Source organism: Canis aureus, chromosome 31, assembly GCF_053574225.1.
Source record: "Canis aureus isolate CA01 chromosome 31, VMU_Caureus_v.1.0, whole genome shotgun sequence".
Taxonomy (NCBI): Eukaryota; Metazoa; Chordata; class Mammalia; order Carnivora; family Canidae; genus Canis; species Canis aureus.
In genome coordinates, this window is record NC_135641.1 from 30,656,770 (window position 1) to 30,676,070 (window position 19,301).

At 41.6% G+C, this 19,301-nt stretch overlaps 1 protein-coding gene across 12 annotated transcripts in view; it reads left to right on the plus strand.

Annotated features, from left to right (window-relative positions):
• Positions 1–19,301, plus strand: part of SCHIP1 (schwannomin interacting protein 1) — a 723,769-nt gene that overhangs the window by 680,306 nt on the left and 24,162 nt on the right. For 10 of the 12 annotated variants that reach the window (XM_077880120.1, XM_077880125.1, XM_077880126.1 and 7 more), the window contains one exon: positions 15,520–15,638. In XM_077880120.1, the coding sequence (XP_077736246.1) occupies positions 15,520–15,638 (119 nt within the window). Of the gene's footprint in view, positions 1–2,849; positions 3,205–15,519; positions 15,643–19,301 lie in introns of those variants that run through there. The other 2 variants (XM_077880127.1, XM_077880131.1) reach the window with 2 other exon arrangements.

A 19,301-nucleotide genomic window follows, 5' to 3' on the forward strand; every position in this document is an offset into this window, starting at 1 on the left:
TCCAAAAGATGATACATTAATAGTATATGTATGTATATGTATGTATGCGGTCGATATATTACTAGTATGTATATATTAATTTGAATATATATAGTTAATAGAGTTCAGTCATTTAACATACATACGTATAGATAAATAGAAAATAGATAGATAGATAGATAGTTTGTGTATGGACAGTTGCTGCTCTTTGTCCAAGTGTGTGTGTGTATCGTGTGTGTGTATCTCCACCCAGCTAAATTTAAAGTAAAAAGATGTAGTCATTAGACTTATATAGTTTTATGTGTTTTACAGTCTTGTAAATCTCTAGATTTTTATGATTTCATCCATGTTAACTCTTGATTATAAAGAGCTAAGTGGACTAGGATGCTAATCTAGGCAAAAGATTGAAATTCCTAAAAAAAAAAAAAGAAAAAAAAGATTGAAATTCCTGAAACCTGTGGTAGCCTCCAACCCTTCCACTCAACCAGACCCATTTTTTACCTTTTGAATGTAGGTGATTTCCACAGAATATTTTAGTCAAAAAGTACTAATATGAACTACCAATGTTTCCTACTGTGGAGCATTTAGAGGAAACATTTTAAGTAACATACATGTCTCCTCCTTTCGTGTATGTATTCAGCAGCCGTTCGCTGTCCACTTAACGTGTATAAGGCGTTGTCTGGATTCTCTGGGGAAAACAAGATAGATAAACCAAAATCCCTGCCCCCTTAGGAAAAAAAAAAAAAAAAAAAGCTTGAAACAGCTGTTGGAAAGAAGCCGTAGCAATGATTAAAACACCATGGTAAACGAGAAAGGAAAATTCACTATACAGTGTGTTAGGTTATGACCATCAGGGAAGGAGCTTTTATTTCATTCCTTGAAGCCTAATCATCAGGGGATAGCGGTGATCCATGCTGGGTGTTCCAGATGTGTGATTTATGAAACGTTTTAGTACGTGATACTCTGTGTGCTGCCAAAATTCTCTCTGTATTAAGCCCTAATTTTTAAAAGCTATGCTTGATTGATTGTGTGCCGTTGCTTCTTACTGAGGCAACCAGCAGGAGGTGGGCCAGCACACCCATTGAGAATGTGAGCCCCAGAAGGGGAGGCCCCAGGTTTCAATTCTGGCCTGACCATTGGCAAGCTGCCACACCGTGGGCAAGTTACTCAACCTCACCGTGCTCTCACTCGGCTATAAAATGCAGTTGATAATATCTACTCCAGGGGGTTTCTGTAAGGACTAAACACATATGTAAGAGGCACATGTAAAGTGCCTGCCAAATAGGGACTCCTCCACAAAGAGTAGCTGTTACTATGTTAACATATGTCATATAATAAGGTGCATAAGTGCTTTCTTCACTTTAATGAACCTCCTTGGTCAGGATTTAATATATCCAGGGTCCTTGAAAGTAGAGAGCATTTTTACCCAAAGCCTCAGCTTTGGAGAATTCTTCAATGTTGGGAACACCCCTGCTGGGGCAACACTGGGTGGCCAGCATTGCCTTCCAGGCCTGGAAGATATTCTGCATGCACACAGTAGGACCCTTGTCTAGAGTGAGGGCCCTGGAGTCTGGAGGAGAGTAAGATAAGGGGGAGATCTCCTAAGCCCTGCCCAAATGCAAGTGTGGCTTATGAGGGACAACTTGTCATCATACTGTCTGGCAGACGTGCAAGCCATTCTCTCAGGAGCTGAGCTAGGGAGATGAGGGTGGGCTAAAGGCAAGATTGGGATTTGAGTCCAGGACTGCACAGGATAGTATTTGCTTTACAAACATAGGGCTGCAGTCAACTACATTAAGACACATTTATGCCACAAGTCTTCCACAAATTGAATTGTGTGGTTTTTTTTTTTTTTAATTTCTGGGGAGAAATGCTGAATGTGAGCGTGTCAAGGCTATCTTGAATGGCATTTTTACTTGAGAACTCTTGTCGTAACAGCATTGAGGTTGGCCAGGAATTCATATCGGAAAATGAGGAGGACATTTGCTGCTCTTTGTCCAAGCATGTCAGAGTATAAGATGGTTTGTTAAACGGTGGCTTGGCCTTTGAATTCTCCTTTGGCCCCTTTCTCCTGCAAACAGTAACTTTTTAAAATAAATAGTGGGAATATTTTTAGTTTATGGTAGTAGTAATTTGATAATGACGAGTATGTGCTTGTGTGTGCACTTCTGTTTGTGTGCTTCTTGCGGCAAAACATCCTCCAGCTGTGGGCCTTCTCCTTCCCTGTATGTAAAGACAGTTAAAAAAAAAAAAAAAAAAAAGCCATGGGAAAAGGGTAAAGAGAGCAGCAAAAAGGAACATTCTCTTTTGTGAAAAAGCCCGCCACTGGCTGGAGTTTTTTTTCCCCACTGACTGGATTTTAAAGAAAAGTTGATGGATCTTTTTCTTTTGCCTATATGGATAGAACAAAGCACTGATCTTGAGGCAGAGGGGTCCTTCTCTAAGATGGAAATAAATGTTGTCCTTTTGCTGGGGCTACTACCAGAAGATGTGATTTTCATATCTGATTTTAAGAAATGGTTGGTTATAGGAAAAGAGGAGGGGAGCAAACATCTGTCGTCTTACAGGTTAGTCTTTAAATTATACTGTTTTCATTTTGTCATGGGATACCCGGCTTTTAAGTCACTACTGAAGTCTGGGAGGCTGGGGTTTTGCATCTATTTTTATCCCTCACACTACCGTGGTTCAGAATAAGGTTGCTGGTTTCCTCGCAGGGCTCCAGTCCACACTCAGCCCTGAACTGGGGAGTGGTGGTGTGTGTGTGTGGGGGGGGGGGTGTCGAATCAGCCTTCCCTTGATTGGGAGGAAGAAAGGTGCTGTGGAGAGAAATCCAGGCAAGATCACTCAGGGGAAGGGGACAGCAGACGGTGGAAAGGCTGGACATTCAACAAGCTGAGTGTCGAGGCAGAGTGAGCCTCAGAAACAGCAGCTGCCCCTGTGCCAGAGCTGAGGACAGAGCAGGGAGGCCGGGCAGGGCGGTGTCTCTGGGACAGAGCAGGGGCAAGGACATGCATAACGAGGCACAGGCTCTTAGCTGGCTCTCCATGGCAGCATGAGCAAGTAACTAGGGTACTGGGCGATTGGCACATCAGCCTATCAGAATTCATGGGAGGTTATTTCTTAAGTGAAATTCTAAAGAGTTAAAGGATGAATTTGGACAGTGATGGAATGGATGACATCATCAGTCAAGAATCCCCATTGGATATGGAGGGGAATTATAAAAAGGTAAGGGGTGGGGGAGAGCTCTTTTGTTTGTAAACAATTGGACCATTTTTCTAACTGGGAGAAAGATCACCCTTGAAGAGTGGCCAAATTCCACACTTAGTTGCCATTGCCATAACATATTCAGGAAAACTAAATGCACAGAAGTAGAGGCATTAAGTTAGAAAGGTTCTTCTTTCTGCTTTTCTTGGCTTGTACTCATTAATATATTATAGCAGTAACTTGAATACATATGTTGTTATTCTGAAGTTGAAACAATTCTATCATGCATTTAGTTGCTAGGCAGTCTTTTTATGTAAAAGAATAATTCAAAAAAATTTTTGACATATATTGCTAGTTTACCTGCAGTAAATTATTACTAGAATGTTTAACCAGTCTTTTAATTTTTTTTTAAATACAGAATTTTATTTAGAAACTGTTTAAAGTAGAAAAAAAACCCTGTCAAGAAAGACAAGGTGGAAAATGGGTTCCTAATAAAATGGAATTTTAGGGCAACAAACGTCTAAAAGGCCACAAAAGAGAAATAGCACCACTGTTATTTGAACAATGGCTAGTTACATGCATTTTTTGGTAACCAGTCTTTTAAGTTTGACTTCTTTAACAATGAAAAATATAGTTTTACTAAGAGGAGGGTGAGTGGGATTTTGAAAAATTGATAATTATCTGCTAATACTTTGCTAGCCTTTTCTTTAGAAAGACCGTAAATATATTTTTGGAATGTTTTATCTGGTAATTGTTGGTAATAACAGGCCCAAGTAAAAATAGCTTTAGTTATATGGGTGAGGTCATGAAATTAAACTACAAGTATATGCTTGTCTGTCCACAGAAGGCTAAACTTAACACAGTATGTCCTTCCCCCTTATTGTCCACAAGTCAAGTGTAGGTCACAACACAGTACAGTGTGAAGAATAAGGGTCCTTCCATCATGGACCTGGAGAATAAGACCTCTTTGCCTTCAGAGGCAAATATGGGTAAATACTGCCTCTTTGAGCAGCAAAATTTGCTGCTCAATTTTCAGTTTGTCAACTAGGTCATGAACTTTTTTCCCCCAGAGTAAGATCTAGAAAGTTCTATCATGATAGTTTCTTAAGTATAAAAACATGAAGTATGGCATTTTATATATTAAATACTAAATTGTGTGTGAGTGTGGGGATGTTTTAAGTATGTACTTTATTTCTTAGAGCAGTTGACAGTAGCTTATACTCTTTTCTTCAGAACCCCAGACTTTAAAAGAGGTTTAAATGACCTGCCATGTTGCCCTATGCATTTTTCTTCCCCAGCGCTCCCCAAGAAGAGAACGAGTGCCCAAGGTAGTAAGTGTGCAGAATACTAAAACTCTGACACCTCTCAGTTGCCCCCTCCTGCGAGAAGCAGGTGTGCAAAAGTGGCAGAGGACACTCAGCAATCATAGTGGGTCGCTTGCCAAGCCCTGTCAACCCGTTTCTCATGTAGAAAAGTGTAGGTCAGTTTGCACTTAGGAAAAATGAAAGACATACCATGGCCACTGCAGTAACAACAGAGTAATGACCACTGTAGTTTTTTTCCCTCCTTGGAAACTGAGAGAGCCCACATGCCTGGAATGAGCAAGCGATGATTTGCAGGCAACCTGATACAGCACTGACTAAAATGGCAAACATGTGAGGCTCAAGTGGCTTTAAAACATCACCAGCAACAAAACAGAGTTGCATTGTGTAATTCTTTATCGAACTAAGGCAGCAAAATGCCACCTGTGATTTCAGGAGAAACAGTATCTAATAGGTTAGTACAAAAGACCACTAGATGAAACTACTAGGTATGTAGGATACACAGAGATCAATCTGTATTTTTCAGGCCCCTAAACATGGGAACCAGCCTCTTGTCATTTCAGCTTTTTAACTACTTTTCCCAAGCAAAGGGCTTGCAAACTAAGGTACATGTTGGGTACTCTGAAGGCTTCATTATGTTAAAAAAAAAAAAAAAAAAAAAACACTATTGGTCATTTCATCAAGAACTTCTAGTGAAGCAGAGCAACATATGCTTTCTTTAAAATACCAAGAATAGGAAAACAGTTACCTAGTATAGAAAAATCACTTTTCCTAATTCATATCTTCCTTTTCTACATTTTTCTCTCTAATGTTTTTGCTGTTTGACTGGGTAAAAAATTAAATTAGATGCCATAAAGCAGTGGTCTGCAGGCTTTTTGGCCTTGGCTCCATCAGCATAATGTTTCTGAGCCCATACACCTATTTTATTCATAAATTATACATATATAAATGTACTATAAATGTATATTTTGTATGTATAAAACCTATACACCTATTTTATTCATAAATTATACATATATAGATATACTGTAAATGTATATTTTGTATGTATAAAACCTATACACAAGTGGACATTTTTAAAACAAAATGTTTCTAAATATGAAAGTTTTAATAATTTCTTCTTTCACCTCCTGTCACTTTGAGGTCAGCTGTCAAAAACAGTTGGAAAATTGGTATACTCCCGCCTAGGTACAATACAGTTTCCTCTGCCAGTCACACTAACAAATACCACATGTGTGTAGGGATTATTTTGCAAGGTTGTTTTAAAGTCAGGCAAACAGCCTTCAGGGGGAAAAGGTCACCTTCCCATGTCTAAAATTAGATTCCACCTTGGCAAAGGAAGGAAAAGAGTACACATCTGTTCCTATTCCTTGGGGGAGGCCCTGATGGTGAAAAAGATGTTTCATTAAGGACCTCTGGTTTATTCAGGAGTAGTTGAAAAATGGTCCTCAACAGAAAGCAGCTCTTAGTGTATGGGGAGGAAAGGCTGCCTTGTGGCAGGATCTCAGGTGTGTATGTTGGGCCATTATCGTCCTGCCTCGCCCTGAGCAGCCTCTGACCTTCTGCTAAAGCCCCACACAGCCGACTGTCCTCAGGACCCCCGTTGCCACCCGGGGATCCCCATGCAGCCCGGGATCTCTGTCCCGATTCCTCAGCTGTCACCCCTAAGAGCCCCTTCACGTCCCTGGCATGGCGTGTGGGGCCAGAGCCACAGAAGGGGGCCTGGGCTTTGCCTCCAGGAGCTTGCAGCCCCAGCGGGGAGGCACACAAATAAGCTGCCATGGGATCGATGCTGCCCGGAAGGATGTTCGGATCCAGCGTGCACCTGGGAGACGTGCATGCAGCCTTGGCCGGCGCAGGACCCAGGCAAGAGCCACCGTACGCTGAGGGGAGGCCAAGAAAGGAAAAGAAGACAATTTCACCCAGAATGCGGCGAAAGGCTGGCCGCCGCTTGGTCCCCGGGCAGAGCAAGCCCAGGACGCTGCTGTGTCCCCAGGCTGCTGCTTGCAGAAGACGGAGCTGCGGACGGGCCGCGTGTGGCCGAGGAGGGAGAGGCCGGCTCGCTCGCTTTGTTTCTCCGAGGTGCTGTCTCTGGTGTCGTGCATCCAATTATGGTGAAAGATTGGGGAGGAGCCCGTGAAAAAAATTAAAAGGCTGGAAGGAACAATATTTAAAGTGAAGCCACAGCTGCGCCTCATGTTTTTTTTAAAAGGTGAATGGAAATGACTGCTTGAGATAAACTGCAATAAACAGGAAGACAGAATGCCAGCTGCCATTCCAGACAAGAGCTCTGCCCTCCCCACACAATTAGGAGGAAAAGCAGCCGTCGACCTCCATTAACCCTCACGTCTTCCTGCCTGGAAGGGCTGGATACGCTTGAAGAACCCTGTGGAGCTCCTGAACCCTGGAGCCTAGCCTCACCTCGGCCACCTGGGGACGATCGTGCAGCTTTCTGGGCCACCGTCTCCTTTTCTTTCAAGGGAGGAATTGGCCTGGTTGGTCTCAGATGCTATAAATATAAAAATATTAAAGCCTCTTGGCTCCTGGTTCAGAGTCCTTTCCATCCTGTCACCCTGTTAGCACACCTCCATTGGCCAGCCTGGTCAGGGATGGGCTGTTGCAGGTTAGCTGGATTTTCTAGATAAACAGTACGTGAGTTACCTATCCGGGGTGGGGGTGGGGGTATTTTTTTTGAGAGAGAGAGAATTCTTATATATGAGATGTAATTCACATATCATAAAATTTGCCATTCCATACTGTACATTTTGATGGTTTTTAGTATATCCCTAAGTTTATGCAAACCCCTGCTAATCCCAGAACATTGTCATCACCCCCAGAAAGAAGCCCTGTACTCATTAGCAGTTACGCCTAGTTACCCCCTTCCCCCACAACCATTAATCTACTTTCTTTCTTCATAGATTTGCCTGTTCTGGACATTTCTGGCTCTTTTACCCTTTTCTGTACTCTTTTCACAAGCTTATCCCACCCCTCCCTTTAATGTTAACAACAGCTACCATTGAATAAGTTTCTGTCTGGGCCAGGCACTGCGCCAGGCCCTTTCTATACAGTATTTCATTTAATCCTTAAAACAACTTATAAGATAGGTATTAGTATCCCCCCCCCCACCTTTTCTTTTCAGAAAAAGAAACTGAGGCTTAAAGTGTTTCTGTAATTTGCACTAGTAAGCATCAGAGTCAAGATGTTAACTTGGGTCTTCTTGACACCAAATGCCCTGAAGTCCCTGCCTCCTTCCTGGTCATGCCTGTGTCTGGCTCGCCCGGATCCTAAGTCCACCCTGATGTGGGAAATTGAGGACATCAGCTTCCTGGAAGTTGACGGAGGTTGCACTGTTTCATAACCATGCAGTAGGTCTTTTGAACCGTTGTGTTCTCACTGTGATACCGAATGACAGTGCTGGTTTTAAAGACTTCTAAAATGTCACCTGTTAGAAAGAGTTCCCAGACAACACTGCCCTGTGTTAAAAAGTAGTCTCTGTAGCCAATCACATGAGAACCAGAAAAAGCTCAAGATGCTTCCAGCAGGGGCGCCTGAGTGTCTCCGTCAGTTAAGTGTCTGCCTTCTGCTCAGGTCATCATCCCAGGGTCCTGGGATCGAGCCCCAGTTGGTCCCTGCTCAGCAGGGAGTCTATTTCTTTCCTTCTCCCTTTGCCCCTCACACGCACACTGTCTCAAATAAATGTCTCAAATAAATGAATAAAATCTTTAAAAACAAAAACAAGATGTTCCCAGCAGTTCCTGTTTTGGATATACCACTCATAGGGGAGGAAAACTTTAGTTTCCAACTGTATCCCCTTAGGGCTTAATGTGAAAGGCTTCCACTACGCAGTCTCTGTGGATTGCACCTGGGGCTCCTATTACCTTCACCAGAGTTCCCATTCAGCCAGTAATTGGCTACTAAACTTCAGCCCTAGGTGTTAGATACCTTTGTTCTGGTCCTTAACAATTAAGAGTAGTCAGGGATGTTAGGGACACTGCACAACAGCACCTGTGCCCACCTACTTCCGTTTATATTGCCTCCCCATAGCATGAAGAGAAGGAATGCAGTCAATAGGCAAAACGTCCTTAGGGTTAACTAATTTTAAACAAAAATCTATACCCTCTGGACTAGCATCCCCACACTTTTAATGTCAAGCAGGTCTCTGAACTAGGTATCAGAAGACCCTGGGCCCTACAGTATCTTCCCCTCAGGTGCCCATCCTGGACTTTAGGTCTCCAAAGCCAGCTCTCTCATGAGTACTGATGCTGAGCAAGCCCAACCCTGGCCTCAACACTGCCCAACAGCTCAGCCTGACATCTAGTCCAGAGCTGCAAGGATGCAAAGATGAGAGATTAGACAGATCGGTGCAAGGATGCAAAGATGAGAGATTTCAACAACTTTTCAGGAAATCTTTCTGGACTGATTAGTTTAAGTGTCTGACATGGAAAATATCAGAAATACAAAAGGAAAAGAAAACGTCCAGAGAGTATCCATTTAGTAATACAATGGAAAGGTAGTAGGTTATTTAACTTCTGTTTCCACTAAGAATTGAAAAGGTCTTCCCAGGGGTAAAATCAGATGCAAACATTTGAAAAAAAAAAAAAAAAAAAACCTGCACAGTACTTTTAAGCATTTGACATCCAAAAGTGCACAATTATTTTCTTATAGAATGATTTCATATTTTGATCTTGTGGCAAACCCATGGTTGTTTCAATAGAAAAATAACTGATATCAGCATACTTGTGTTTTCTTTTTTGTTTGTTTTTAAGAAAATGCAATTTGCCTAATGAACAAATAAGTTCTATACTTCTGGTTCCCAATGTTTAAAAGCCTCAGACTCCTCCACAATGGAATGCTGCCTGTAAATGTTAGAGTAAAGCTCTCTTCCTTACGAGCTGAGGAGAGAAATAAGAGTGACTTCTGTTTTCCTAAAGGAAGAGTGCTTTTCCACAGGGAGCTCCAGAATCCCAGATGCATTCCCTGGTGGATGCTGCTAATGGGGATGAGGCTGATATCACTAGGCAATAGATTGCACTGAAGCGAGGGCTTCATTAATTGCTTCAAAACAGGCATCCTGGCAAGGCCGGGCGGCTACAGATGAAATCCACCTGGATCCAGAGTGTGGCCATCCACATGGAACAGCTGTGTGCTCAGTTAGGGAAGAGCCGACTCTGTGTTCCATCTAGCTACTTGATCTGTTCAACTGCTTAAAGCCGGGATTCTCAAAGTATCTGAACCAACAGCATCAGCAGCATCTGGGAACTTGTGAAAAAAATGCATTTTCTCAGCTGCACCCCAGACCTTCTGAATGAGGAAAAATAGTCTGTGTCTTTACAAGCCCTTCAGATGATGTTCATGCATAATCAAGTTTGAGAACTACCAGTGTAAAGAAATTTGTGACAGAGAGAGGGCCACTTGGTACGCATGCCCGGCCTCTGCAATTCTCCACTTGGCATACTGGTGTTCCAGCAACCTCCTGGCATCCTGAGTTTCTTTATGGGCCATGGGGGATCAGCTTATGGAATAATGTGGCCCCAGTTCTTAGGAGGTTTTTCCTCAGTGGTGATTCACATGCACCCTCAAGTGTGCAAAGCACTGACCAGCAGCAGTTGAGCAGCGCAGAAAGGAGGATGCCAGGAGAGGTATCTTCCAGGATCAGAAGCGAACTGAGTACTGAGAAGGTTAGCATTGTAAAAGCACATCCAATAATAAAGGGTTCTGTTCCCTGAGGCAAGTGGAACTGGGGAGGAGGGGAAGGTCAATCCAGGGAAAAGATGGATGACGGGAAATTTGGGGGAAACAGTTTTCGTTCTCCTCATCCCACAGCTGAATCCCATTCAGGCCAGGTTATTTCTGTCCGCAAGCTCACATCTGCCTTTATTCCCATAGACCGGTATGCCATTCACATCAGCCAGGTCCTATGATTTTTCTGGACCAAACTTCTTTACACGTCTTCCTCCTTTGGGAAGTTTAAGGAACTCCTTCCTTTTCATCAGACAGGCCCTTTCCGGCTACATGGGTTTCATCATCTCTGCAGGAGTCAGAAGGAAACATCTGTTTGCAGTGTCCTGAGTACCAGCTGAGTTTAAGTTTAGGATGTTATTTCCCAAAGTGTGCTCCTGAGAGGCCCAGTGGCCCCACAGCTACCCCCACAAAAATACAGTGTTTTTAGAAATGCGCAAGATACTCCCAATCTCCCATTTACAAATGTATGTGCAGATTAGCGTGTGAAAGACTGGGTGGCCCCTGCTTCAGAGACCCGAGACACCATGATGCTTCTGGCAAGGTGAACTGGGCCAGAGAAGTAGAAGGCAGGGCCAGAGGAGGGGCCTAGGAATGGTATTGTGTATAGGGGACAATATGACCCCATCCTGAAGAACCCGTGGAAAGAACATGGGGACATACCAGATTTGGAAAGGGACAGTATCTACTCAAGCAGAACAGTATGCTTTTTATTTCTTTTACCAAACACCCCTCTTTGTTCTTATCAAGCCTGGGGAATTGCAGCAGAACAGGGGGCAAGGTGGGAAGGGCTGAGCATCGGTGCTTAGGGTCTGACAGTGCTCAGTGGTCTGTGTTCTGAGATCGTGGCTCACATGGTAACCTCAGAAGCCATAGTGAGTCTTGTCTGCCTGGGCACAGGGGGTGGCAGTAGGGAATTCAGGGACAGGCGAGGACAAAAACTAACTTAACTGCCTGTGGCTAGACAATGGTGACTTTCTAAGCACATTTTTACTCTCCTCTTGGTCTTGAATAGGCTGCTTGTCTCACAGTGATGAGCCACTGTTCTTCAGTTGCCTGTTTGTTTTTTGCGAGTGGTTTTACCATGTTTTACCAGGGTAGTTCCTGGAGCCATTTTAGGAATGGACGTAGCTCCACGTGCCATAAGGGCAGCCTACAGTGTAGTTTGAAGTCTGCCTCTCCCTTTTCCTTCTACACTTCCCTGTTCCTCACCCTGGGACACATTTGGGCTTTGGAGGTTGGAGGACATCGTTGCCCTACAAGTGTAATTCTCTAGAAAACAAAAGAACTTTGAAACCACACCCACATACACACACACACACACACACACACACACACACACTACACATGTGGGCAACTGAAGGGAAAATAATTCCAGTTGTTGAATTTTAAGAGAAAAACTGTTTTACTAATCAGTTGAATCTGGTTACTTGAAATGTTAGGAATGGCATCTGTTCCAAAAGGAAGACTAAGCAGTGATGTCAAGGAGAGAAGATTCTTGTTTTGTTAATATTTGCAGTCATGATTGGGCCTTGGTGTGTATATTTTCTCCTTTTCTGAAAACACATCACACCCATCTCTGGAAAGAAGTAGATCCATAATTCATAAGTCTCACATCCTATCTCCAACATGGCGCCCACCGTTACTTGCCCGGACACCTCACTCATCAGTGTGGAAGGACAGAAAGATCTGGCACCAGGAGGATGGACTTGAATCCTAAGTCTTCTGTCTAACAGAAGGATAACCTTCCTTTACCCTCCAGTCCCTCATCTTCAAAGCAGGAATTGTTGGAGGATTAACCATAATAGCTACCATTCATCACACATTTACATTACCACCACCACTGCTGCTCAGCAATTTCCATAAATTTCCTCGTTTTCCTCCCAACATCCAGTGAGATCTTTTACCTCTGACCGAGGAAGGGCTTTCCAAGCACAGAGCTTGTCAACAACACTTCAAAGAAAGCAAGCTACTGACTTAAGGATGTTAACACTTAGATTCAAACTCAAAAGGATGAATCTGCTTAATATAAAAATTTCAAAACTTCCAATCTTTATTGAAAAGTAAAAGAAGTAATTCAGAGAAAAGCAAGTACAGTAACTAAAAAACTTAAGATCACTGATGATCAAAGACATTAACGTAAAAAGAATACCACTTTTTGCCTATCAAAAACAATACCAATTTTTTAAGTGAAAATAGTGTTAGCCAGGATATAGTGAAAGCCACACTCTTTTATGTTGCTGGTGGGCATATGTAAATTGGAACAGCTTTTCTTTGCAATGTGACGAAATGTGCCAAGAGCCTCAACAAATGTTCACACCCAGTTGATCTGGTAATTCCACTTCCAGGAACTTATCCCGAGGAAATAATCAGACACGTGGGCAGGGATTTATGTAAAAATGCTAACTTCTGTGTTATTTTTCATTGGATACACCCCAGATGACTAACAATAGAAGGTACTCCATAGGATAGAATGATGTACAACCGTTAAAAATCGTGTTTCAAAAAATATTAAATGAGAGAAATTTTCAAGGAAAATAAAAAGTATGATCCCCGTTTTATAAAAAGGAAGAAATACATACATAAGATAAAAAACTAAAAAGAAGTATTCTCCACAACCCAAAATGTTAACAGTGATCTGTGTCTAAGCAGTGGGATTATGGGTGTTTATGTTATTTACGCTTTTCTAGATTTATTCATTTGGATACAGAGAGAGAGAAGGGGAGAAGTGTGAGAGATGGTGTATTATAAAACAGTCCTCTTCAAGCTGGTCATGAAATATCCAAGTATAGAGAATTGTAATTAATGTCAACAGAAATATCTTTAAGGCTTTCTCCAATATCTCTAGCTCTAGTGCACCAAGTAAATCAGGAAAGATAGACTTAGAATCAAGGGCACGTTCACACATTTATACCTGGAATAGGTATTTTCTTCAAATAAAACCTCTTCCAGGCTAATGTTGGACATATTGTTGAACATTACTCATTAACACTCATGTTATCTGCTGATTTTATTTTTGGATATTCAATTTCACTCAACAGTTTTCTGACTAGAGAGATTGTTGGGTGAGAATCTCTTTTGTATTTTATATGAATTAAAAAACAGGTTCACTACCTACACTAATTCTGCATAGGAGATATTGGGATTTTGAAATGAACTTATAGATGTCAAATGATACCAAATGGTCCTGTTTCGGCAGAGCCATCACAAGTACCAGCCCTGCATATTTGGGAGAGTGGATCACTTTTGTTTTTTTGTTTGTTTGTTTGTTTGTTTGTTTTTGGTGGGTCACTTTTATTAAGGTTTCCAGCAGCACCGTTGCAAGTGGTTAGTAAAATTAAAGGCCTTGTTGTTTCCCTTTACAACCTTACGGGTTTTTGAGGCTTAGTACTATGCTGACCCAGCAGACAATATATCAGCATGGCATCTGTAACTATATAAAAGCAATCTTTTACTTTGTGGCTGTATTGCACACACACACACACATGCACTGGAGCTCTTCAGTATGACACGGTTCCATTGGTACATGCCAATATGGAGAGCTATCCAAATAAACAGATACAGATAGAATCAGTTAAGTGTGAGAGTCGAAAGAATGCTGTGGTTTCCAAAGATTAAAAAATGCAAGGGAAAAGGAGACTGGAGGTGAGCTGTCCTTGAACTGGAAGTTCAAAAATCTATTAAAACTAATTATTTGACGCTGGAGCCTGGGCTGCGTATTTTAGACTTGATCTCAGCTGAAGGATCGAAAAGCTCTGGGGATGTGTGTTTTAAAGACTGCAGGAGATTCTGATGCAACCAGTTGAAGCCGGGCAACTGAGAACCATGGTCTTAGCAGCACTACTGTCACGTATTTTACTCTGCTCTGGTTAATATGGTACCCACTAGCTACCTGTGGCTGTGGAGCCCTTGAAATGCAGCTGGTGTGACTGAGGAGTTGAACTTTTAATTAATTAATTTTTAATCTAAATGCCAATAGTCACATGTAGCTAATAACCTCCATGTTAGAGCAGCCTGAACTTACAATACACTGCCTTCACTTGGGGGTAAAATGAGGCTGGTTTTGAGCCCACCCATCCCACAGATTGTGCGTTTTGTCACTGACAGTGATGCTCGGATGATGGCTCAGAGCTTTCACATGCAGCTTCTGGGTACTGGTGGCAACAGATGTGGCTCCTATGGGGGAAATCACGGGCCATCTTGCCTTCCAGAGCCACACTCAATCATGTGAGCCTCATTTGGTAATATAATTTGCTCATCATCATCATCATCGATGTCAGCCCCCCCGCTCAGAACATCCAGTGGTGCTTCTCCCATCCTTCATCATCCCATAGAACAGAAAACCAGGCTCTCATTTTAACCCCAGGATTTCTAACTCATTATGTTTGTTTTTGTAGTTGTTTTATTTTTAACTAAGGAAATCATTTCTAATCTTCTCCCCTGTTGTTTAAAGGGTTTGAAAGTTCAGCATGGTGAGTTTTTATGGGACTTTTATGGGAAGCCAAGTGTTGTAAACATATCCAAATTATCACAGTAGTATAGCTTCCCACATCCTTTTGCTACGCACACCGACCTGACTTCCCTTCAAAATATGAAACAGATGGGCCCAATTAGAATTTTCCAGCTACTCTAGGCCCTGTGTAAGGGTTTCTCATCTTCTGAACCTGGTGAGATCAGAACTCTTGAACAGAAGCAGTAGTTCCCGTCAAGACTGCGAGCTAGGTGCAGGCAGGGGTTACCGATTGTCCATCCCGGGCTGGGTTTGGCGTCATAATGTGGCACCTGCCATCTCCCAGAGGCTTGGTGCATATTGGTTGAATGAATTAATATTCTTGCAATAGAGAAAGTGGGCTGCAGGGACAGTATAAGGAAGAGAGAAAACAATATCTAGGGAAAGGCCACATTTGGGATAAAAGTGATTTGATTTTGGGCAAAGTGCTTGCCCTCCACTTTATTCTTTCATATCTAGTAGGTAAGAAGAAAGATTCCAGCACCCAGTAATCTAGTTCTCTCCCAGTGACGATCATTTAGTACCCCCATGGTGATTTCCTAGACCCGTGATCATGAAAGACTCTGAAGAACTGGAATTGCTTGCGGAGGTGAAACCAGGAAAGATTGGATAAATTTCAGCTCCTCATAATTCTCATGCTCTTGTGCTGTGGCCTATTCGTGTTTCATCTTAGGTTGCAGTTCTAAGAATCTTAGCAGTTAGACCGGCTATGGTTGTGATGTATCTGCCCGCTTATCAGCATTTTTTATTTTCCTGAAATTTTAGGCACAGAAAAATGAGAGAGAATCTATCCGACAGAAGTTGGCACTCGGAAGCTTCTTTGATGATGGCCCAGGAATTTATACCAGCTGTAGCAAGAGTGGGAAGCCAAGCCTTTCCTCTCGGTGAGTGTTCTTTTGAGTTGATTTTCTGATATGTACCTAATGGATTTTGTCATCCAACTATACATTTAATAAAAGATATCTTTTAAGCCCTTGAGTATTTTTCCCCATAATACTACCAGCTTTATTTGAATTCTAGACAGCCCCCCCCCCACCTATTGGGTTTGTTTTTTGCTTTTTAGTTTTTGCCTAACCACTTGAGGCCATATTTCTATATTTCTTTTTTTTTTTTCCCTAAACACAACTCTGATTTTGGACTGTGATGGGGGAATCAAGCCACACTCTTAATCAAGCCGGCTAATGCTTAGAGAAGTGTGGCAGACCACCAGAATTCCCATTAAGCAGTCCCAAAGCATCCAGCATCCCCCCCACCCTTTCATTTGATTGCAGTGAACACTGGTAACTGAGAAATACAATTCCCACTTTGATCATTCGATGTTTATTACAGTACTTAACCTGTCCTCCAGGCATTTTTCCTTTATCTTAATTTATTTCAGGATATCATTGCTCATTTATTGTAATTTATTTCAGGATACCATTGGTCATTTGCATAGCTTTTAATTCCAGTTGAAATATATTAAAATTATAATTTTACCTAGAAAATGGGGCTATAGACCAGAGCTTCCCAAACTTTAATTATGCATATAAAGCACTCCCTGTATAAATACTGGCTGTGTTTACCATGTTAAGCCAGGTGTGGGAGCACATGATAGCATTCATGCATTTATTCAACCAACGGATTTCCACTCTCTCCTCCCTGTATTGCCCAGAATTAGACACTTTAATGTCTATTTAAATCTATTCTGTCTTTCAATAAGCCTTGTCCTCAGTCTCATTCTTAGAGACTCACCTAAATCAGCAAAAATCAGAAAACACGCACATACTCCTATGCACATATAGGAGTTACCACTGTGGGTTCATGAGTGGAGACAGGAGATAAAAAGTCTCAGCCTCTCCTCCTCCGCCAGGTGCCAGCCTGGTCTCCTAGGATTCCCTCACTTTTCTCACGTGTCATTCCAGAGCTGGAAAACACCTGTTCCTCCCCCTCCCCCCAACTCCCGTAGGATGTGGCAGGAGGAGCTCTGGTGGCCTGGAGACTGAGGATTAGTCCTAGTCATTTTCTAATTTTGAGACTCTTAACAATTTTGTTTTGCCAATGCCTCAGTTTCCTTGTTTTTGTAAAATGAGGAGATGTGACCATATAGATCTCTATTGCTTTTCTTTAATATTCCCCTAAAGCATCAAAAAGTTTTCTTCTAGATACCCCATCTCTCTGCTCAGCAAAGTCACATTCATCTGGCCCAAATGGGGGGTTTTGTTTTTAAAATCAAAGTTGCTGGGAATCCCTGGGTGGCTCAGTGGTTTAGCGCCTGCCTTCCGCCCAGGGCATGATCCTGGAGTCCCAGGATGGAATCCCACATCAGGCTCCCTGCATGGAGCCTGCTTCTCCCTCTGCCTGTGTCTCTGCCTCTCTCTCTCTCTCTCTCTCTCTCTCTCTCTCTGTCTTTCATGAATAAATAAATAAAATCTTTTTTAAAAAATGTTACACACTCACATGCATATATGGCTCTGAAAATAATAATAACTACAAGATGTATAATAACAACACAAAATTAAAATTACAGTCCCCTGTCCCATCTCTCTCTATCGTGTCCCACTCACCAGAAACCGTAACTTTTAACTCCTTGGCTGTTTCTTCTGGTAATTTACCTGTATATCTCTAAGTAAGTCTTTGCTTTAAATAACCATATATTGGGGTTGCCTGGGTGGCTCAGTCAGTTAAGCGTCTGCCTTGGGTTCAGGTCATGATCCCATGGTCCTGGGATAGAGCCCCATGTTGGGCTCCCCGCTCAATGGGGAGTCTGCTTCTCCCTCTCTCTCTATTCCTACCCCCTGCTGTGTGCACTCACTCTCTCTCTCAGCGAAGTAAATAAAATATTTAAAAAGTAAATAAATAACTACTACCAATTATAGAAGATTGCAATTCATATCTTTTACAGCCCTCCCATAGACATATCATTATAACTCCCTCATTCTCCATTTATAATTATTTTATAATTTGGGGTCCAGTAACGGTTCATTCTTTACATTATGAAGATCGTTGATTACACTGAACCATGTCATAAACTGTGATTACTTGAGAAACATTATTGTTTGTCTTGAAATGAAAATTGCCTCATTTTTCCCTTTGCCAATCCGTGGTTTTGACTGCTATATTATATTCCACTGTGTGAGTATATCACCGTTTACTTAGCTACTCTTCTGAATATAGGCATTGAGTTGTTTCACAGGTCTTGCTCTTGTAAATAGTGCTGCTTATGAACACCCTTGCCCATGTCTTCTGCTATCCACGTGCAAGAGTTTCTCTTTGGTGTACACCTGGGAACAGAATTACTAGGAAAATACATGAATGTTCACGTTTAGAAGATAATGCCAAAAGTGTTCTCCAAAGCGGCTGCAACAAGTTACATTGCTACTAGCAATGTTGCAGAAATCCTATGGAAATAGGATTATAATATATAAATATATAAATGTCATATAAATATATATAAATAAGTGTTATATTGCCAGTCTTTCATTTTTGTTAATCAAATGGGCATTAAATGGTATTTCATTGTGTTTATTAGCTATCATTGTTTCCCTTTTTGTGAAATGTCTGTTTGGGTCTTAGGTCCAAGTTTCTATCAGATTCTTTCTGCTTTTGAAAATTGATTTATCAACATTCTTTCATTATGGTACTCATCCTTCATATGTTGTATGTATTGCAAATATCTTTTCCCAGGTTGTAGCCTGTCTTCTTACTGCCTCACTGTGTCTTTTTTGACCAGGTTTCTTTTTATCAAACTTTCATAGGCCATGCTTTCTGTGTCTTGCATAAAAAAATCTTCTACCCCAAGGTCCAAAAGACATTAACCTAGATTTCCTACCAAGAGTTGAAAGTGATTTTTTTTAAAGCCGGTAATCAACTGGGAGTTGGTTTCTTGATATGGTTATGGAGGAGATGTCTAATTTCATCTTTTTCTATTTACATGACCATTTTTTTCATCCTGTTTATTAGACAATCCCTCTTTTACTCATTGATCTGACCAGTTCTGTACATACTATACATTAATGGGAATGCATTCTGTTTCGTCGGTTAGTGTTTCTATCCCTTCACCAATACCATACAGTTTTAATCACTGTAGCCTCAAAATAAGTCCTAACATCTGAACAAGCAAGCCCCCCTCCTCTTTTGCTTCAGAAGTATGCTTCCTGTTACTGCTTTTGTATTCTTCCATATAAATTTTAAATCATCTAATCAAGCTCAGCAAAATACTCTCTTGGGATTTTACACTGAATCTATAAATCAATTTAAGGGAGAATGCATTTTCACAGTATTGTATCTCCCTACCCATGAACATGGCCTTTCTCCCCTTTATTTAGATCTTACTGAATATTTCTTAATAGGTTTCATAATTTCTCATTTAGAGATATTGTACATCTTTTGTTGTTTCTAGATACTTGGCGAACTGGTATTATTTTAAGTTCTCTTTGATAATGCATTCTCATTGTTTTGCTGCTGGTGAGCAGAAATGGAGTTTAGTTTTTATACTATAATATAATTGTTCCTACTAGTTGTCTGCCCCCTTGTTACTTCTAATAAAGTTGTTTGTAGAATCTTTGGGA